General features: G+C 40.7%; 2 protein-coding genes across 3 annotated transcripts in view; both read right to left on the bottom strand.

Moving 5' to 3' along the window:
- The window catches only part of LOC101471411 (uncharacterized), a 34,828-nt gene extending 33,055 nt beyond the window's left edge, over window positions 1-1,773 (bottom strand). For both annotated transcript variants that reach the window (XM_076884562.1, XM_076884564.1), the window contains exon 1: window positions 1,209-1,773. The gene's annotated coding sequence lies outside the window, so the exon portion shown is untranslated. The remainder of the gene's footprint in view (window positions 1-1,208) is intronic.
- A 557-nt stretch (window positions 1,774-2,330) lies between these two features.
- Window positions 2,331-22,153, bottom strand: wipf2a (WAS/WASL interacting protein family, member 2a). The gene is made up of 8 exons (XM_076884556.1): window positions 21,648-22,153; window positions 15,110-15,246; window positions 14,637-14,769; window positions 13,918-14,019; window positions 12,110-12,775; window positions 10,304-10,531; window positions 5,928-6,029; window positions 2,331-4,362 (listed from the first exon to the last, which is right to left on the bottom strand). Exons 2-8 carry the CDS (start codon window positions 15,167-15,169, stop codon window positions 4,322-4,324), a joined length of 1,332 nt encoding a protein of 443 aa, XP_076740671.1. The 5' UTR covers window positions 15,170-15,246; window positions 21,648-22,153; the 3' UTR covers window positions 2,331-4,321.
- Window positions 22,154-22,659: the final 506 nt, after the last annotated feature.

Raw genomic sequence — 22,659 nt, 5'->3', positions numbered from 1 at the left:
CTGTCCATGTTAGTTGCAAGTGAAGTCTCATTAAAGAATTTAAGGTAAAAGTTTAAGGTATTTTATATTACCTCACACAGCTCTATTATGTGGGATATTTTGATAATAAGAAAAAAATATCTTCAAACCTTCACCTGACTGATTTTGTTTCTTGAAGCCACAGTTTACCCAACAGATGGGAGAGCTGCACTACAAGAAACTTGAGCTGTTGTATGACACGCTACAAAATATCTGCACATTCAGGCTTTGGTAGGTCGAGCCCAGCTGCACTGACAGTTACGAGCTAGATATGAATAGAAAGGCACATTAAAGTATCCCAGACACCTCAAGGTTTACTCATAAGATTCAACCCAAATTTGTTTTTAACGAAAACAAATCACTGACAATAAAGACTTACCTGGAATGAAAATGTCAGCTTAAAACAGTCCTCATATTCATCCTCTTAGCTGCCTCTGCACGTCTTACCTTCGCGCCGTTCGCTAAAGTGGGTGGGACTAACAGATCACGTTATACCAGGTTTCCCGCCATTGCGAGGACGCGGGCGTCACATTAGGGTCGTGTCCAAATTCATGGGCTGCATCCTCCTGAGGACCCGGCCTTCGCGGTCTACGTGGGCCGGGTCCTCAGAAGATCGGGTAGGCCGGAAGTAAACGGCCGTGAAATTGGATGGTCTAGCCTTCTGATTAGCGTCACCGCTGTCTCGGTGGAGTTTAATAAACTCAGCCGTCTGCTCCTTGCTGTCTAAAATATAACAGGACACCGGAGTAAACTCTCGGCCATCTCACACTTCTGTTTAATCAGTTTTCTGTTTGACGTTTAGTCAGCTGTGTAAAAACCAAGGAGGAACCCACCCGGGGGATTAATAAAGTCTTATTTTATCTAATCTAATAACTTTAATCTCAGCCAAACCGATTTACTCACGAACAAACAAAACACTGAAAAAAGCCCAACAATAACATTTTTAGGTTGTCTAAGTGACTTATATATTACGTTTGTCACGGCCGGGCGGGTTACACACAGTAATTCGGCGTGCCCGTGTGGCGTGCTGGCTAGACCCAAGCGCGGCGAAGGCTAGCGGTGGGTTTGGAGCAGGCACGCAGTTATTCTAGTAACGATCAGTGCACGAAGCGTGGCTTCGGAACGGTCGTTACCGACAGAGAGCGAGCGGAGCCGGGAAGAGAAAAAGGATTGAAGGGATAATCACTCACGGTTGCTGAATCAGGCGGAGACTGACGTCGGCAGAGTTTCGGAGCTCCTGACACGAAGAGAATGATGTCTGAGTGGCGAACAGGTGGGTGGCGTCTCTCTTTTAACCCCGGCCCCGTGATCAGCTGATCACAGCTGATCACCGGCTGACAACGTTTAACCCGAGCAGCGAAAGTCCGCGGTGATCTGAAAATGATGTGCCGGGAGTTGTGCCATTCTCGGCCGCATCAGTAACCCTCGAGCTCCCGGCTAGCTATCGAGCTGGTGGGTAGCAGACGTCTCCGAAAACGTCGAAGCACTTTAGCAAAGATGCGATATCTTGATAAACCGAGCAGATATTTGATGTTTACACAGCTACTTTCTCGCCTGAAAATATGTTAAAAGTTTATTTTGTGACCCAGAAAGATTAATAAGAGTAATTTTAAAACTTAGTAGCGGCCGCCATTAGCCGGAAACTGGAGCTTGGCTGGGCCGCGCTATGAATTCTGGGATATGGTGGGCCACGAAGGACACACCCGACCCATCCTTCAAATTCGGAAAAAGGAGCACGCATTTGTCGGCTGCATTCGGAGGGATCTACGAATTTGGACAGCCTTCGGCGCGTCGCTGTGACGTAATCGGTCTACAAATGCGGCCTCAGGAGAATGCAGCCCAAGCGGAGTATACTCAGATTTTGACAGGCTCTAAGAACACATAAATACTCTGGAGAACAACAGGACTTTAGGACAAAGCCTCATAGACATTGGAGGACCTCAGAAGGTGGCAGTGTAACGTCAAGGACTAACTACAACTATGTTCACAACAAATATTCCACTTTCAAGTCTCAAACAGTTTAATGTTACACGTTCTTCATAAGCCTTAGTAGGTTCGTGGTGGCAAAGTTACTCTTCACAAAACCATACGCTTAATAACTGCACAGTTAATTATTGCTCTTGAAATCTAGAAATCTATCTAAATGAGATTTAAGCTGTGTTAATGTTTAGAGAAACGATACCAGCCAAGCATCCACTACATGAAATGGCAGAACTCGGTACTGACAGCTAATTTAGTAAAACATTGTGCAAGTGGAAGAAAAGCTACAAATACAGAAACTGAGCATAAAGAAACAGACAATGAATCAGGTACCCTTTCCCAACAGGAATATATTTATTTGAAATTATTTCAAATGATAAAAACATGGCTGATAACGTGAATGACCACAGGGTTTTTGCTTTTCAGAGTGGACAAGGTGAGAACATGAGATAAGTAGAGGGGTCATCTGTGTATCAAGGTGAACATGATCCAGAAAAAGAAGCAGAGGTGCATCACTTATCACCTTCACTAAATTACCTGCCGATCTGATTTTTTGAAAACCAGACCCCAAAAATGTTGGCTCATTGGTAAAACCTCGCATACATCAATTCAGCTCATTCACCTTTATGGCCAAATGTCCAGAGAAGTGCAACAAGAATCCAGTCTGTCAGACCAAAGCTCACCCACTGGAACATTGTTAGAACTCTTAATCATGTCTTTTCCTATAGTACAAGCTTTTTACAACATAAAAATAGATCAATAACTATGATTACCATATTCCTTAAAGTAAATATACAATATTTATTGCATTTTCAAATAGACTTGTTTCTTATTTACTCCGTTGTCATCATCTTCCCCCAATATATGTCGTCGTCATCATCATCAAAAAACTAATCACTGGTACCGATGAGTGACAACAGATTTGTGTAAGGCAAATACCAGCAGGAGGCGCTGCATCACTGAGAATGGACAGTCTGACCTGAGCCAGGATCTTTTTGTTCACTTTTTGTGCTGTGCACTGTAGAAAATGATGTCATTAGTGTTTTAAGTGAAGCTTGATGCTTTCAAAGGGAGAAAAGAGAGGACCTCCATATATATTCCAACAATTCTCTGGCACTTAAGTGTTCCTGCATTTTTTTTTTTTTACGATTTTTGTTTTTGGTTAGCTGCTACCATCTACAATCTCTACAAACTGCTGCTTGCATAGCAATTCAACAACACATTATCTTTCTCTGGCTATGAGGTCCTTCTTCGAAAGGGCCACCAGCAGCAAATCATGAATCAGAGCAGAGCTGAGCTTTCAGACCAACTTCCCTTGAAGAAGATTCCTGCGAAAACAGAGATGATCCCTTGTAAACTCCTCCAAAAATGGTCTGCAAACCTTGGTCCAGTAAACAAATAATTAGTGTTGGACTAAAATGTGGCCCACACAGAACCCACAGTGAGCCTGAAGAAATATGCTGGCTATGTGAAGGAAACCTGTCAGAACCATCAGGGGCAAATCAGTTTTATGTTGCATCAACATGATGTAGTCCTGATGTTGAAGGTGCGTATGTCAGGGTCATGCACAGTGTCTCGGTTAAGCAGTTTAGCTGCTGTGCAACATCATCTGAAGATGCAAATATGAACAACCCCAGATACAGGATAGAGTTACAAAAACAGGCAAGACTACAATCAAAGAATTCTAAATGTCAGAACAAGTGTGTGGCGACTGCTGTCATGGTGAACCGTTCGTGAGACTCCACCTGCATTTGGCACACCGACTCAAGCACACCTTTACCTGGCACTGATGGAATGGCTATTCAAGACAAATACTAATTAACAAACCGACAATAAGCCCCACATGTGTGGCAGTACAAATTTTTAGGGAAAAACCTGAGTTTATCTGCTCATATTCCCTACAAATTAATGCTGACACCAAAAAGCAATAACATAACAAAAAAAAGAAAATATGTTATTCTGAAAAATCACAACTATTCTTATTATTATTCTGAATAAGCATAAAAAAAGATGGAATGCAGAGATTTGGAAGTGTTCGGAGTTTGGTCCCGATATGTCAAACAGAAGCCTCTGCATTCAGTCAGCAGAGTCGTCATCAAAGTGGTCCCAGGCAGTGGTTTTTGTTCTCTCGTGCAAAGACTGAAAGTGACCGCTGAGTAGTGTCAAACCTGCGTGGTGTAGTAGTGTTTCCTTTGTGTTCACCTTGATGCTTCCAGCTGGTGGCTCAATGTTAGTGTATGTTTGTGATGTAGTGTGTTTATGATTCGAGTGCTTCACCGCTTCCTCCTCAACGACACAGTTCAAGTCCCGAACTGAGGTCTGTTCACCTGCCCACTGGCGGCGCTGGAGGAGCTCCTCTTACGGCTGAGGAAAGAAGGTGGAGAGACAAAGTTAACTACAGCTCAGTCCTCACACTGGTCTAAAGGGCATAAATTGTACATTTTGAGAAGAAAGCTGGAAAAGTGACAGAAGTTCAAAACCAAAAAACAGTTCAATGAATAAATCTTTAAAACCTTAAGCCCTGACAGAAGGTCCGCTATTATTTTACAACTCACAGAGAACCATTTTCAACCACAGTAGACTAGAAATTTCAAAATTTTGAGTTAATAAGCTGTAATTTTCGAGATCAAAATCTTAAGTTAGCGCTGTCAACCAGGGAGCTCTGTGAAGGTACTTCTTTTCCTTGTTACCCAGAAGCCAAAGGTGGAAGGCATCATCTACAGCTGTACTTTTGACATGGTTTTACAAATGACATCCTTGTGTTACTAACTGAACTGCATGGCGTTATCAACAGCAGTTTGCTAATGTTTATTATACACTGGTAGGTCACTGAAGAAGCTAAAACTGTTGCCCTCGTTTCCATTTTCATGAAATTGATTTGTGAATTCAGCGTTGATAACTTTAGAAATGCAAAGACTGTCTCCAATAAATCTCTTAGCTGAGATGATAATCCTGCGTTTGATTCAACCTGGAAACATCATGGCTCCTAAGACTTAAACTCCCCCCTCACCAACTCAACAGGTTAATATTTAGTTTCACAAAACTCAAGTAGTCATTATAAGGAAGTAGGTAAGCTGTGATTAAGTTGGTGGTAAACCTTTACTGTGAAACAAAGGTCAATGTTGCGTTATACCTTTCTCTTTTGGCATGTTGTAAAAAAACAGAAGAATACGTTTGCAGCTTGTGTGAGTCACTGAATATGTGTATAATATAATGTTAGCATTTCTATTTGTGGCAGGATACTACCATCATAAAGATATCACATCAATATTTTAAGAAGACAATTTGTTTCTTACACTGCAAATTACCATTGCCTGTTAATTAGTGCTTTTACACTTAGGTGTGTGCATAATATATACTTATTTTATAGGCAGAGAAGAAGAACTAGTTTCTAGTAATTATTAATTATGTTAATGCTGCTATAATAACACTGAATTTATAGGGAAGACACTTTCCAGAGCAACTCCATAGCATGTGGAGCACGTGCCAACAGCTCTAAAAGACGCATGTAAACCAAACTGTTAGGATAGTGTCTAAACAACACACACACAGCAGCTCAGGGTAATTTTTCATGAAACCCAGCTTCCCCTATGGCTGCATCCTGACACATAACACAAACAGAGCAGTTTATATGGCAATAAAACAATTGTCCACGACTTAACTGAATCTTAAGGGGAGCTGGCATTGTGTTACATTTACACTGTGGGTCATGCTTCAGTCATACCACACAGATCATAACCTTTTCTTCTTGTTTATTCCTTGTTGTTTTACTGCTGTTCTAAGTGTTTAGCACATGAGATCTGGGTAAATAAAGTGACCGTGTCTGACAATAACACTATATTCTCCATGAGAATGCAGTGTCTTATTATTCCTGACAAAACAAGTCAAGTGGAGGGAGAGAGCAATGTGCTTCATAGTGTTACTCATACCCGTGTTGGTCTTGCTGGGGTAGACCTTGTTGATAGGCCTGTACTCCTCTGGAGGTGGAAGGTCTTCAATAGGGTGGAAGTTGAACTTGGATTCAAAATCATCTGTAGGAGGAAGGAGAATAAACATAAACGTTTTAAAATGTGCAGACACATCAAGTCACAAGTTTTAAATATTAATTGCATTTGTTTTACAAAGAAAAGGAAGTGGACAGTTTAAATTGCTTAATAACTTATGACTACTACAAACGCAAAATGAAAAAGTTAAATCTCAAACTTCTGTGGCTAAGAGATCATGTCCTAACCAAAGTGTAGTAACAAATGCTTTAATGGATTTTTTTACTGCTTGCATACTCATTTGCAACAGTACTGATACACCCAGAGTAACATCATCTTCTCCTTCAGCTGACACACAACATAACAGATGTGAATAACAGCATAACAGACTTAGTGAACATGTTAAAGGCTGACACCCCGGTGTTTATGAGAACGAGGTCAGTAAAGCTCTTATATTAAAAATACTGAGGTATTAAACAGCCATCATCATGAAATTTTAACCTGATCATCATAAACGTTATTGTTAATGAATTAAGATTATTTCATTCTTAGCAATTACCCACAGACGGCAGCTATGTTTTTTAAACCTTTAAACATGTGAAACAGCAAAACATAGCACTGAAACAGAGATAAGCACAGTGCAAAAGAATAAAAGACAAACATGTTTTTCACGTGAGTTTCATCTATATAAGAGCGTTTCTAAATCTATGTACCGTCTTTTCTCTCTTTTAAAAGTTAACATTAATTAGCCAAAGCCACTAACTCTATCATTAATGCTGGCACTAGGCAGCAAAGATCATCAGTCCTGCTTGTTTTTACTGTTAATATACAGTGTTCATTTAACAGGATAATACAATAATTTGTGTCTAAACTATTGAAATTATTGTTATGTTTCTCGTAATGTTTCTCCTAGAAAAACCCATGCCATGTTATTTTAAAGAAGGGGCTTTATTATGCCTTCTAGACCACTCACACTTGTTGTCTTTTTCTAACTGCATGTTCATGAACTTTAACATTTTGTAGCTCTGAGGCTTGTAGCGTCTGACGTGTCGCTCTCGGATTTGTTGCAATTTTGTCCACTCATGTCCACTCCTGGGAAGACTGGTACTGGTGTTGAATGTATCCCAACCTTGTTCACTGTAGAATTATGGACTTCAAATGATTTATAACCATTGCCAGACATTTCGAGGCAGCAACATTTGTTCCTCAATCATTATTTACGTCTTTCCTCCTTGGCCTTGTGTCACCACATACCTGAATGCTGCAGGCAAGCAAGCTGCAAAACATTTGCTTCTACTGGTGAGCTCACACTGGCTGGTGATCAGTTAATGAAGTACATTTGATAAGCCTTACCCTTTTCATTCCTACAGAATTATTAGGGGTACACTTAGTTTAAAAAAAACAGACCAAAAAAAAAAAAACACTGCTTCTGCAATATGGCTTAGTTTTTGTTACATAAATAATGACATTATGTAACCTTTGAGGTTATATTCACATCATATTAAGCTCTGCTAAGGAACAGATTACCACTACATACATTGACAGAGGGAGTACTTTAAACCACCAGGCAGAAGTTTGCTTTTGTTTTTTTAATATCAAAAAATAAATAAAAACAAAACCAAAAAAATCTTTCAACCCCTCTTTCAAACAATTAGCTGATGAGCATGAAAGTTTTTACCCTATTCCTTCTTCTCAGTCTGTAGTCACTGGTCCCTGCCTTTGTATTATGAACAGAGCTCAGTCACAGCTCAGTTTTTAGATTCCAGCCACTACAGATCACCCGTACAACATCTTTGCCTTCCCTACAGCCACAAACTCCAACCATCAAGCCTAGACAACAAAAATAAATGGTATTCTTTGGTTTGTCAAATAATAAAATAAGTCGTACAGGTTGCTTACTTTGTCTCAGCCCCCAGTTCTGTCAACCTGTGCACAAAAAAAAAAAGTCTTTCCTACAGGTTGATGATTTACTTCTTGTAGTGGTTGGCATGTCGAGAATTTACATTTATTCCCTAATCACCTGACATGCAAGCAATGACTGTTTATGCTCTCTTATGACATTTATTACTCAGTTTGAAAGAGTTGCTGAGGGACAGGATGACAAACTATCTTAGGCTATAAATCCCATGGTCTGCAGCCTCAAGTCTCCCTTTATACAAACCACATAAATAGTGATTTGGTTTTATCATCATTTTTAATTCTTAAGTTTGACACAGTAAGTACACAAAGCCTCAGTAGTAATCTAGGAACCACCCATAACTACCTTTTTGGTTTCCTGATGTGTGGACAAATCAGGAAACCAAAAAGGTAGTTTGCATAGTGTCAGTGGAGATTTGACTATCAACGGCGATTCGTCACCGTCACCTCCATCGCATCAAGATCATAAACAAATTTGAGTAGTTAAGCAGCAGAAAAAGTGGTAGCTATTTATATAAGCCTCAGCATTTCATCTCCTGTTTAAAAGAGCAGTCAGATCGAACCCCACATTCAGATAGGTACCAACACTTGGGGATGTAGTGTTGACACTCAGAGTTCAGTTTACTCACTGCACAGATGTACTGGTGGTGCCCAAAGTTACTGAAATTAAGAGAGATGTTTTTTCAAACATTATCCGAGCTTTTCAGGGATCAAAGGAAAGGGTAAACATCCAAAGTCCACTTAAAAGCCATTTATGGAGCAATAAGACAATTTAACATTCTCTCCTCTTCCTCTCCATCTCCGACTGCCTGCATAAGGACACCATCTCAAGAGAAATCATCGGCACCTCCCTCGACAAAAACCATACAGTGCCTCAGATAAGGAACTTTGGTCCTCATCTGCCTCACTATCAACCGTTCCATTAAAACAGAATGGGGATGAAATGGGAGTTACACAGTTACGGTAATTAAGTATCATTTAAATTTAATTACCAAAAAGTTATCATTCACTTTATACTTAACTTTAACAGAAACCACCGTCCTAGTTCAACACTATAGCAGTAGGCCAGACACATTTACACAGGCATAAAACACTAGCGGCTGCCGTTCGTCCTCCCGGCAAAAAGAGTCTTTGGCACAAATCCCCTGGAAGTAAGATCTAGTTAGCAGGTTACTAACCCTACCAACCCCGTCACCAGGTGTTCAACATTTCAACCATACTGTTGATTATAAATGAGTTTTTGAGTGCATGTGGCAAAACTGTCCTTCCAACCCCATAAGGATATGAACACTTTTATTTTACTAGGCCTCACAAAATCTTTTCTTCTAGTGACTCTGGTGAGTTTCAGACTTCCAGCCTTAATTTCTTATTGGAAAAACCAACTTCACAATCCCTTACAAGGCCACATTTTGTGTTGCGGCAGCCACGTAAGACCGTGAGATAAACATAAACTGGCTTTGTAGTTATGCTCTCTTAATCACAATGTATTCCTACCAACATTGTCGTAACACCATGGATAACCAATTTACTTATAACAGGTTGGGCTTGTTTATCCAAGATTAGTACTAGATTATCAGCAGTATGATAATCTGGTTCAGCCTCCTGTTCATCCATCTTCATTTCTGCTTATCTCACAGTGCATTTTGTTGCACTAGCCTTCATTGGCCATTTCCTGTGTTAGTGTGGGTCTGCAGTAGTGGCAAGTGTGGATTCATGTAAACTCTTTCTTTGTGATCACAGTTTGGTTTAAACAGCAAGCACTGGGCTGTTGTCCACTGTGCTCCAGTTATGGTTGATTTTCTGAAGCATGTACAGCACCCTCTCTGTGTTCTTAGCTGATTTACAAATGGAGCACTGGGTTTTCCACTCCTGCCTAACAGAACACACACATTGTCTGTGTGCACCAGTGCTGCTATGCAAAGAGACTGTAGCAGAAAATTCAAAGAGAGAGGATGGGTGTGGATGGAGGTGTCAGGGTCCAATTTGAATACCTCCACACATACAAAACCAGGCAAAAAGGTAATGAGCTACATTTAAGCCATTTTAGGTCTAACCTGTGAGCAAAGTCATGTAAATAAGATCTCACACGTAACACTACGATGGTTATAGCTCATCTTTTTAGGATTTAAACAATGTCTGGAGAGAGACATTTATACATAACAGTTTTGAAGTCACAATTTTAGGGATGTTATCCTTTTCTTATCATTTTGCTAAGTTCATTATAAATATTTTAACTTGATAAATGGTGAAATCCTGTATCCCTTTGTTTCTGCCTGCTGTGAACTGTGGCACCATTTGATCTAATTGAACTAGATTCAGTAGGATTTTAAAAACTGATGTTATTTAGCAGTTGTCAACAGTGGAATATGAAGGAGATGTTGCCGAAGCAGTCTTTTCGCACTCACCTATGATGGACTTGGAGGAGGAGCTGGAGGAGTAACCATTCCGGACTGGCGGGGGTGGAGGAGGGGGTCCAGCTGGGGTTCGTGAGGAGGAAGATGAGATGGAGGAAGAGGAAGGAGGAGGTGGTGGTTTATTGCCTCTGGAGTCTGAGCTATGGCCACGGTAAGGGGGTGGGGGAGGAGGGGCATCCCGATTGCCATTACGAGACCCAGGGGTGGGCGCCTGGGGAGCTGCATGGACAACATACACACACAAACAAGTGATCACAAATTCATACTGAGGGTCAGATGAACGGCAGTGATCTTAATGAATCTGGTCAAGTCTGTGTGTGTCTAATGTATCAGTTGCCGGGGTCCCCCCACCATGATAAAACTTGTAAGGGTACAAAGTTTGTACACACGGGCTAAAACAGAACTATGAAATGAAAGTACTGACCATGACTGTTTTACATTTAGTACAGACTTATATAGTCAAGTGTTACTCAGCAGTCAGTAAAAACGTGCATGCATGTTGTGCAGAACAGAGCGAAACATCACGTTACAAGCATCTTTCTTCCAGCTGGTTTCATAACCAATCATGAAACCAGATATGATATAGTTTCTTAAAAATGCTACTGTTTGTAACAAAGCAACTTAGAATATGCCACATGACACATTTCGAGTTCCTGTCACTGCATCAGTGGAAAAAACCCCCCAAACATCTGTTCTCATACTGACTTTTAAAATATAGAGACTTCAGTACCAGCGAACAGTGAGATTGAAACAAGTCTGTGCAACTTAATATTAAGAGTGTGTGTGGGGGAAAACAAGGTGAGCAGGAATGCTGGAATATTCCACAGGGCTACAGGAATGCAGAGAAACCAGGAGACCTTGTAGCAAATCGTTTCACTGTTCAATCACAAGACAGAACTCAAGCTAACAAGTGCCTTCCTGTTTCGTGTATTTGCTTTGAATTCAAATTATGACTGTTCCCAGTGTGCCATAAATCTTTTCTGAAGCGGAAACAAAATCATCATTTGACACGTCAGACGTGGAGAACTTCATCTGTAACTAGGGCACTTTGTAGGTGTGGCTGTCCTAAATCCCCCAGTTTTTTAAGTTTTGTTTTTTAAACATCAGAAGCATCTAAGATGTGTCATCCACATGGCATCCACCCAACTTAGCATACTTACAAATACCAAAAAACAGCAAATCTGCTCCGCATATTAAAATATCCTCATGTCGTCACTTGTTGACAAAATAAGGGGGGGGGAAAAAGGTCATTCTCCCAAATGCAAAAGCAGCTGTAATTATAAGAAATATTATACTACTGTCAAGAATCGATGCAGGAACTTGATGAAATGCTGCAGCCAAAAGAAAGATTTATACATCACACAGAACAAGACGGAGCACATTTTTTGTATCGTTCTGCACTACTCTCAGATTCAGAGGATAGAAGCCCGTCATGTGTAGAAAACGTTGCAGCGTTATCCTGGATTGTACCTTAAAGGTTCAGAGATAATGAGCCAAGGCTTGCTTTGCCTTCATTATAAACATTTCTCCTCAAAATAAAGAATAATGAGGTCTTCTTCAACGTTCACAATCAGGAGTTTGCACTCAGCCATATCTTTATTGTATATATGAAGTAAATCTGGGCATTCAAACGATGAGCTGATTAAGGGATTAGGTTAACAATGGAGGTTAGGTTTCATGAAGGTCAAATTAGAGATGATTGAGAATGAACGAGAGAATTTCAATCACAGGATAAAAATAAAGAAAAAATTGTGGTGAGTGGCAATATTGCACTTTTGACAGATTTCTGGGACGTACCTGTTCTGCGTCCAGGTGGATCTCTGACAGGTGGAGGTGGTCTGTTAGACTGCTGAGAAGAGGATGACGATGATAATGATGGAGGTGGTGGTGGGGCATGGCTGCGTCCTTGGTTGCTGCCTCCTGATGTGTGTTTTTTATGAAGGGAGTTATTCCTCTGGGGAAGCTCTGGAGCTCCACCTCCATCGCCGTGGGATGGCCCATTCGAGACACCACCAGATGTGTGTGGTCTGTATGGCGGGGGAGGAGGAGGAGCAGAAGAGCCTCCAGTAGGTGGTCTGCTGGAGGACAGAGGTTTTACGTTGCTGGGCGGGGCTGGGCCTCTTCCAGGTGTTGGTGGAAGGGGTTTCTCTCTGCTGTAAGAGGATGAGGAAGGTGCAAGAGATGCTTTCTGGCTTGGGGTAGGTGGGGCATTTCCACGGCCACCTCTGTTAAAGGGTGGTGGAGGCGGTGGTGCAGAGGTGCTGTGCTTCATCCCACTGCTACCGCTGGAGGAGTGGGATATGTCAGGCAGCGAGGGGCGGTGTGAGCGTGAATGTTCTGGTGGAGAGGGCTTGTTGGGGGGTGACGGTGAGGTGGACCGGCCTGTGGGAGGACGAGGAGCCGCTGACCGGGACCCCGGGGGCCGTAGCGCAGATCTGCCCAGTGAACCACCAGCAGGACCGTCTGTGTGGAAGACAGAGAGGCAGTGTTTAAGTGCACTGGGAAAAAAATACAACAAAAACCAACTCTGGTTTCTTGGAAGCAAGTATTATTGTTTTGGAAGCAAAATAATAAGGAATTGGGAATGACTTAACACTCCCAGTGAGTCTCATACTCTCGCTCTGAAACTCGCGCTGTCACCATATTTTTCCTCTATCAGGTAATATATAAACACGCACGCTCCATGCAGTGTGCCAGCTAGAAATTTTTCCTGGTTGGGGATTAATGATGCATTCGCAGCATGTGGGAAAAAAATAACTCGGAGTGAATTACACGCAGACAGCTTAATATTTCCATGGTAACTTATACTTGATGGTTACAATAAAGCCATTTTAACCAACATGCGTGGGAAAATCTCACGATACATTGAATACATTTGATATATCGCCGAGCCCTATGTGGACGAGTTAAATACTACAATCAGATGATTTTTGCACAAATCAGTCACATGTCAGACCTGTTGCTGACTGATTCGTCGATAATATTCTTTATATACCAACCTCTTGCTAAACTGTACAGTACAGTCTTGTGGTGTTGTTGCTGTATATTATTGCTTAATTAGTGAAGGGGTGGGTAACCAAGTTTGACCAGCTTATGGTTACATTAACACTAGTTGGAAACTTTCGTTTCTCCACGGAGCTACACCTTTGACTGCTAAGATCTTCCATTATAAAAATATCAAACAAGCAGCAGGAGAAGTTAAAGGTTGAAGCTATTTGCTGCATATGAAGTGTAACAGTTCAATAATTTAACATTCAACTAAAATAGTACGTTTTAGACTTTCATTCATTATTAATGGTCCAAGCATTGTGAATTTGTAGCAGTGTAAATTATTTATTTCTATAACCACAAAATGATGGACAGAAAAATAAAAAGTACAAGCTCGGGAGAAAGGCCAAAGGAGCTTTATTCTCTCTCTTTATGTGCCGTTTCTTATTCTGGAATCATCTGCTGACAGATGTTATGTGTACGAGAGGACTGACTTCAGGTGTCCTCTCTTCTCCTTGTTATTTACTCACACTAATGATAACGGCTCTTTGACAAAATGATCCAAATACAGTAAACTGGGGCAAACACGTATGTGCTAAATAGCATAAATGTTTTACCTCCAATTGGTCGTAACTTTGGCACACCTCCTTGGAAAAGGCCGCCCATTCCCTTTGGGGCTCCACCTCCAAAACCGCCACCTCCACCACCTCCTCCAGATTCTGGGGGGGCAAACAGAAATACATTTTAATATTCAAATATTTAGAGAACCTGGGACTTTATCATGGAAAACTGATGGGAATAAGCTGTTCCACTGCAGAGTAAGAAAAAAACTGTTCTTTAATTTAACATTTTAAAGGTCAAGTTCAGTTTCCTTTTTCCACTTAAACATATTTTACATAAATTTCTGAAACATATACCGCTCAACAATGGAAAAAATTAAAGGGAACTCTTAAACCACACATCATTACTGACATACAGCAAGACGACTTATTGAAAACAAACATGCGCTGTCATTCACCTTTTCCCCCCAACATCTATTTGTTTATACCCTACTTTGCATTTCCACAATGTGTCTTTTGTCCTGTGCCCCCCCACCCCCACCACCCCACCTTATTGTAGCAGATGGCAGAGTTTTCTTCCTGTCACGGAGTTTTTTCTGCCCACTGTCAGCGAGTGTTTGGTACAATATTAAGCACCCCGAGGTGACTATTGTTGTGATTTGGCAGTATATAAATACAAGATAATTTTAGGACATCCACCCTGGTGTCAGGATTTTGAATCAACTCACAGGGAGTACATCAGTTGGGATTTGAGTTTGTGTATAAAACAAACTTACTCTCTATAACAGGAGCACTCCGGTCATTGACCTGGCCGACCTTCTTTAGCTTGGCGCCTTTGTGGATGTCTGACAGCAGTGCTCCTCTGCCTTTTGCCTCAGATGAGCTCAGTTTGGGAGGAGCTGTGTTTGCCTGTGGAGACAGTTAAAAACTTTACAAGCAAACTTCCGGCTCCTTTAGTTAGAACAAAAAAGTTTGAGCTCGCAATGCAGACTTAAAACAAAGATATAGTTTAGTAGCAGCTTTTGGTAATTTAGCTTCTATATCTGACTTTGCCCATGGCTTAACAATTCAAAGACGTTTCAGGGACAAGCACGTCTTGTGCACATTTGCACCATGTTTTAATATAAACAAATTTCTCACAGCACATATAAACATCTCAGGTCAAATTAGAGATCTGCTACAAGGAAGTGTATAACTTGTCAGTTTTCAGTGCAGTGTGTTGTGATGAATATTTGATCGGGTCACTGACTTCATGGAAGGTTGGAGGGGGTGGGGGTCCTGGAGGAGGAGGAGGGGGAGGAATAGGCATCCTGACTCTGCGTTGGCACCGTTCTGTGTGGGGTAAAGGCCGGTGACTTCACCGTCTCTGGAACAATACGCTGGCTCCTGAAAATGACAGAATATCTCAACTGATAAAACTGAAAGCCAAATTCGGTTGTTAAGTGATGACGTATGAGCCCTGCTTCTACTCTGCATTTATTAAGGCTTTTCTGTTTTAAAACACACGTTTTGTATCTTGTTCTATTTAATCTGAACACGCCCCTAAAAAAAGTCAGTGATCACTGTCGGTCTCTCTCGGTTTTTATTACCACTACTCATCAGCACAACGTTTTAAAGCTCACGGTGTAACTGCAGCCCAGCCCGTGCAGACTAACTTGGTATGGTGGATGGATTATCTCAGTTGTTCTCCTGACTGAAATTTGGTCCATTTACAGCATCCTTTGACCCTAACTGTCAGGAACCCTTACATTAACTTTTATTGAGTGGAAAAATTTGCGTTCATCCTCCAGCTTCACTGTGTTCACATTATACTAGCCACAGCTGTGTAGTTTTGTCTGATGAAGCAAAGGTTTACTAGCAGTAAGGGTAAAACTGCACATACTGTTGTACCAGTGTAGTAGTAGTAAAAAAAAAAGAAAAGAAAAAAAAAAAGGTCCAGTCTAGAATATGATGTAACCCTAGTTTCAAGAAATTAAGAGCGCACACACACACACACACACACACACACAGACACACACACCCCACAGGAGCTTTCCCATGGACCAAGAACCTTTTAACCTTCTGTACCCTTTAACAGCAACAGCTGGATATGCCGTATTTCCCCATAACAGCCATGGATTACTGGAAACCTTCTACTGCTGTCCGTGTATATAAGATATTGTTGTATATACATTGTATTTTTATGCATTTAATTAATATTAACACTTAAAAATAAATTAGGAATTAAAAATATGTCTAATATTTTATAAAATGTTAAAACTTCATTGTGTATGAAGTGTCCTTGTCTGCTTGTCTTTTCAAATAAAGTCCAATATGGGCCAGCAAAGCTCACTTATGAGACGAGTTGTTGAGGATACCCCGAACTTGCCTGTGAGTAAAAACTGCCGGTTTTGTTCAGTGCTAGTGAATTTTGTTTTTTGAAGTAAGTGACTGTGAGCTGTCTGGAGACAAGAGGCTTGCATGTCTAATGGCATAGGAGGCAGATGTAGATGAGGAGGAGACAAATGATGAAAATGTAAATTTGTTGGTATATCAGCGCTGTTAGGGGAGGAGAAACAGCCGAAGCAAAGAAATTATAACTTTCCCCCCCAAAAGTTTCTTCCACAAACTGTTGCAACATTTCCCTCTGTATAATCTGTTCATTACTTTACTGATATATCATTAAATGGCTCTAAAACCAATGCAATCATATACAAATATCTTCAACCCACCTGTAGCAGATCCGGCACATGTTGTAGGCTACAAAAATCTAGAGGTGCGTAACCGGCAGAAATGGCAGCTAGCAACAGCAGGTGTAATGTTAATGTTATGCCGTTCATGAGGCACTGCACAGTGGGTGTAATGATCCCACAGACTTTAACTCAAACCAACTTTTAGATCAAAGAATATGTGCTTAATAAAATAAAATAAAAAAAGCCACAAGGAACACTCACCATGATTGCAGTGGATAATTTTACCTGTTTTGAACACCACTGCATTTTAGTTCGTTGTATGTTAAACATCCTATGTTCTTAGCACAGCAGGAGCTATGCTAGTGGACCAAGAACAGCACAAACACAAACAAGAGCAGCCCACATTACTGGCTGTTACATTTCGACACTACTCCCGATGACACTAAACAACTACATTATGTAGATGTCTGTATGAAAAGCTCTGCTAAACAACGACAGCCTGCCAACCCACAACCCTTCCAGGCATTTTGGTTCCTCTATCTGAACAATGAACCAGACTTTAAAACAAGTTTACAGTTTGTAAACCCCAAAGTTTCACTAAAATCCTCTCAATAGCTGCAGCAACTCTTAACGGGTTTGGCTAAGTGGTGCTGAATGTGTTTCTTTCAGTTCAAAACTGAAAGCTAATCAAATATCAAAAAGGAGAGAAGCGCAAGCACCAGATCCTCAGAACAATCTTTAATCCAAAGAATAATTAAACATTTAATCAATCCTGTGTTTTTGTTTTTCCTTCTACTGATCAGCTACTTGTTTCACATCCAAAATAAGAACAATGCATTTAACCAGCATCCAGGCAGAGCTAACAACAGGAGAATGTTCATTTTAATGTGAAGAGCTGAGTGTTTTCATATGGTTTTCTTTCAATGTTCTACACTTTGTGCCTGTGTCACTGTTAAATGCAACTGCGACCTGGATTACTCCCATGGGAATTGGGACAGTTTGCACAGTACAGTTGACGAGACTGTTATGAAGCATGATGCTTGAGATAAAGGATGAAATGACAAGAGTTGTTCTGTCTTTCAAATTTCACTTGCAATCTTTTGTAAATCCTTAACTGTGCAACAATGGAGGGTGCCCTCGGGTAAATCCAATATGAAGTGTCACAACATGATGATTACTCATTTTAAAGCGTCATCAGTTTTATAAGGCTTAAGGTGATGAAACTGACTCCACCTATTTGTAGGACAGAACTGAACCAGTTGTAGGATTTTTCTGATTATATGACACACACACACACACACACACACACACACACACACACACACACACACACACACACACACACACACACACACACACACACACACACACACACACCCCTAATTGTAACGAAACAGAACTTCTCATGTTGGTAATACACAACTTTCTATTAGTGTAGACTGGACAATTTCTGCGTTTCCAATTCTATAGTTAGGATGAAGAAAGCCAAGACACAGCAAACGGCATCACTGAACAAAGCATCTTCCGTCTTGTTGTCATGACTGTAGTTGACGTTATGCCAACAAGCAGCTGGTGATTGTGTTGTGTTACTGCGAATAGATAAAAGCCCCTGAAGCTAGTTGCTCTTAGGGATGATGCTCAGTAGGCAGTTTCCTAAGAGGGTCCCTCGAACTCGGTAGGTAGACTCGCTTTAGACGCGTCTCTACAGAAAGAATCCAACGCCTCAACTTTACTCTGAATATTACCCTAAAAAACAAAAACAAAAAAAATCTCATCTCAGGGCTTACTCCACCCACAGACCAAAAAGGTTTTCAGCTGTGGATCTAAAGTAGGGGTGTCAAACTCCAGACCTCGAGGGCTGGTGTCCTAAAACTCAAATGTGTCCCTGCTGCAACACACCTGTATAAAATTAGTAGGTCATTAGCAAGACTCTATAGAACTTGACTGCATGCTGAGGTGGCAACCCCCAACCCTACTCAAGTAATTTTAAATAAATCAGATCAGAATCAGAATCAGAATGGGGTTTATTGCCAAATGTTGAGCAGGTTTACAACATTAGGAAATTGCTGCGGTGCTTCAGTGCAAACATGCTGTCATAAATAGCACTTAAATAGACATGGAAAAAAATAAAAGTAGGGATAAGAATTAAAAGTGCTACGTGGAAAGATATGTGCATGAGATATACATGAGATATATACATGAGAATAAGTGCAAGTAATGCAAGTAAAGGTAAATGTTTGGAAATATGTACTTCTAAAATAACTTTCATTGCACCATGTTTATTCAGTCATGAGCTCTGTAACATGAACCAAATGGCTGCGTTGCAACCTCAGCATGACTTGGGTACTTTTGTGAAATCTAATGATCTCCCCTGAACTTAATTTGGAACTATGTCCCTTTGGTGGAAAAAGGGTAAGAGAATCAAGTTAATCAAAACGTCCTGTTCCCTGCACAGATTTCCTGCAGAGGGAACTAGAGATGTCAACGGCTGACTGGAATAGGCCCGTTTGGGTTTTTAGCTGATCAGCCATGACAGATGACTGATAAATTTCACATATTTTTTTCTTGGACTTGTCCGTCTCCAGAAACATGGCTTCAGGTAGCTATAATGCAGACAATGACTAAGTTATTGATTTGGTCATAGACAATACCCCTGTGAAACAAAATCTAACAAGTAATAAGTGTATCTAGGTGTCTCAAATGCTAATGAAATAGCCAGTTTAACCACTGCCACTTCCCGTTAGTGCACAGACTCAGTTGGTTTCAAAGTCTTCCCTCTATTTTCTATTGCAGTAATTTCAGCTGAAATAAAAGTTGTTCAATGTTTAGTGGCTCCAACTTCAACATCTGTTCAGTCTCATCTCCCAATACAGTGGCACTGAAATCCAACTAGGAACTAGTTGGTGTAAATACAGGGTGACGCAAGTCTGTAACACAATGGAATACACTGGAGTTTTTATCTATACAATAAGCTCTGGCCACTAACTTAAATCACATTGGTCACTTGACATTTGTTTGAATTAGACTGACTCCTGACACAAGTCTTGTAATCTGGGGCCGTTTTAGAGTAAAAAGGTTGATTACTTAATAATTTAGCCGTTTCGAGGTTATTCAAGGCATTATTGATCAATAATGACCTGAAGAAATACAGGACAGTGCGTTTTCATCCACTATGAAATTAGAATAGCACTTTGCCCATCTTTGCGAGAAGGTGCACTAAATATAAAACTTGTTATACAGTCAGTTTAGCGAGATAAGTACAGCTCTGTTTGACCCCTGTTCATTTATATAAATTTTTTTTTTTAAATCCTGTAATCACACATGAATTTATATGATGGACATCATTTTCCAGTATTGGAAAGTTTTGATTTGAAAAGACTACCAAAATATTTGTACTGAATTTACATTATAGCTAATTATATTATATTAAACTGTGTCCATCCTGCATATAATACACCTGTACTGAAACTGCTCTAAATGTCAAAGCTTTTCACACAAAGAGTGTCTGAGGTCACTGGATCTCCCCAAACCAGTTAGCTGTCTGGGCTCATTGTTGCCTCATGCAGGCAGTTGGCTCCTCGCCCCGCCCTCACCTCTTTTATGCTCCAGTCCTCGGGCAGCATGGTTTAGAGCTGAGACAGGTTTTCACCGAGGGAAACCAAAGGAATCTTACCTAGCAAGCTCGCTAGTCAGGCAGTGACGTGGGTTAAAGCGAACCGCACAGCAGCAGATTTACGAAAACTGAGAGTAGGGGGTCAGCAAATATTTCAAGACCTGTCTGGTGTGTAGAGTAACTGTAGTCTCAAATAGACCTATTTCAGTGACAGTGATTTAATTAAACCAGCAAGAAAGGTGTGCAAATGGCTATTACACAACTCAAGGATCCATCGTCACATCATATTTACTTTATTATGAGATATCACAAAATCTCTGATTTAATCTTTATATCTTAAATCTCTGATTTAAGAAACTGGAACTAGTAACTGTTGTTTATGCTTTTAACAATTCTTTGCAGTTCTTTAAGTGACAACCCACTGTATAGAGCCAAGAAGACCTCAGATTGTTGGTATAAGACTTCAGAAATACTAAAAAGGCTGTGGTTTAAATAAGATATGATAATCAAATATTACCCAGGCAGTAAAAATGCTCATATGGTTGGCAGTCATGCCCTGGCAAAAGCAACAGGTCCTGACCTTTGACCCCATAATCTAACTAATCCTGTCCATTCAAGATCCAAGTAAAAATGAGCTCTTAAGTAGGTCATGAGGCTGAGATTTGCTCACCATTAAACTGTTCACCCAAACAGTTGGTAAACAGCCATTTGATGGCAAGAAGTTTCCCCACATCAACAGTCTGGCGATGTACAGAGAAACAGAGCCAGAGAGGGAGGGCTGTATGAGGAAGTAGGATGCTTTTGTGGTTAAGGAAGTACGCTGAGCTTACAGGCCTGTAACACTGTGTGTGTTTCTAGGCTTTAGGGGGGTGGAGATGGCCCCATATAACAAACAGAACCTCAATTGTGTGCTCAAGACATTCTTTAGAATAAAAAACAACATTTTCTACTGTCAGCTTTTTTCAACATGTAGAGACCAGATAACTACCATGAAACCAGGGATGGAAGACACATTTGTACACTATGTAGAAATTTAAATTTTTATTGCGTTGAGCTTAATGAATACACGAGGCAGAAACTAATAATCGATTAGTCGAAAACTGGCATCTATTTTGGTTTGCAAATAACCATTTATATTTCCGTGTACCGGATAGTTCCATTACTTACAGTGTTTGAGAGATGTTTACCCTACTTGGGTATGAAATGACAAAAGTCGTCTATTTAAATACCGATATAGTGATGATTTTTTTTATAGTGTGACATTTGATGCCTTCGCATATGTACATAATTCCTTATACCTCTGCACACCACTGCATGAACATAGTTTTTGTTGGACAGACCTCCAGCTAAGAGAAACATGAAAACAGTGACATAAACGTTCGTCACACACATGATCCAAAGGCCTAGGCAGGTTGTGTAGCCGCTCCCAGGTAAAGGGAGAGTGAGCATACATACCTGGCAGAGGCTAACTTAAACTTGGTTAGCATTACGAATTTACTCACCCTGGCTCGAACAAGCGGATGTTTGCTAGTCTCGTCCTCCTAAACAACATGAATGGGAAGTGTCGATGTAGAAATCCTTCGTAGGGGAGAGTCTAACCCCCCTTCCAAAAAAATGATGGGAGGGTGCTGGTGAGCTGTGCTGGCGTAAGTTACCAGCGACACTAGCAGGTTAGCTAGCTAGCTGTCGATGGTTTCAACAGATCGGCTAGCGGCGGGTTCACTGGAGCTAGCCGCAGTTAGCTGCTTTGCACCGAGCTGTTTACTTTCCAGCTGTCAATGTCAGCGCAGTCCGGCTGCCTGCAAACTCTGTCCGCAAGAGGTCTTTGAGATAAATAGTGCATTAAACAAAGTGCTGGGCGCGTCTGAGAACCACTTTTTATCAGTTTTGGGTAGCTATAGAAAACTTTACCTGCCCTCCTGACCTGCCAGCAGAGCCATACTCCCTGCTGACACCGTTTTATCGCTCTCTTCTCGGAAACCCGGAAACAAGCAGAGCGACACAAAATGGAGCACAACAGCGGTGCATTAAAGCGCTGCCGTAAATTCCAGCTTTAACAAGGTCATATGTGTACTAACAAAACTCAGTCCTGAAACGTGTTTGATTTAATGGGACGTGTAATGTTTAGACTACGTCAATGTCACGATTTACATTTTCAGTTCAGTTGATCTAATTTTCATATTTCGTAAGATGTAGAGCATTGGATATATTTCGTGTTTGATGAAAATTTTCTTTCACTGTATGAAATAATTGTTATGGTTCCTTTGGTGCTAGAAGTTGAGGTAAACGGTTACTTTTTCATATATTTAGAGTTTCCCTCTAGTCTAAGCAGTTAACAGCAGTTAAAAATTATAAACGGTGATGTGGAGTCTTTTTTTTCTTATTTCTTATTCTTATTATGAAATATGTGGGAAAGGTGAGAACAGAGAAACAAATAAACGTGTAATCTTTCTAAAACATGATGCATAAAAGGGCAAGACAATGAATTAACTGTCTTGAGGGGTCTGTTTGGTA

Source organism: Maylandia zebra, linkage group LG6 (genome assembly GCF_041146795.1).
Source record: "Maylandia zebra isolate NMK-2024a linkage group LG6, Mzebra_GT3a, whole genome shotgun sequence".
Lineage (NCBI taxonomy): Eukaryota > Metazoa > Chordata > Actinopteri > Cichliformes > Cichlidae > Maylandia > Maylandia zebra.
The sequence above is the reverse complement of the archived record's forward strand: the minus strand, read 5'-3'. Positions and strand labels throughout refer to the sequence as shown.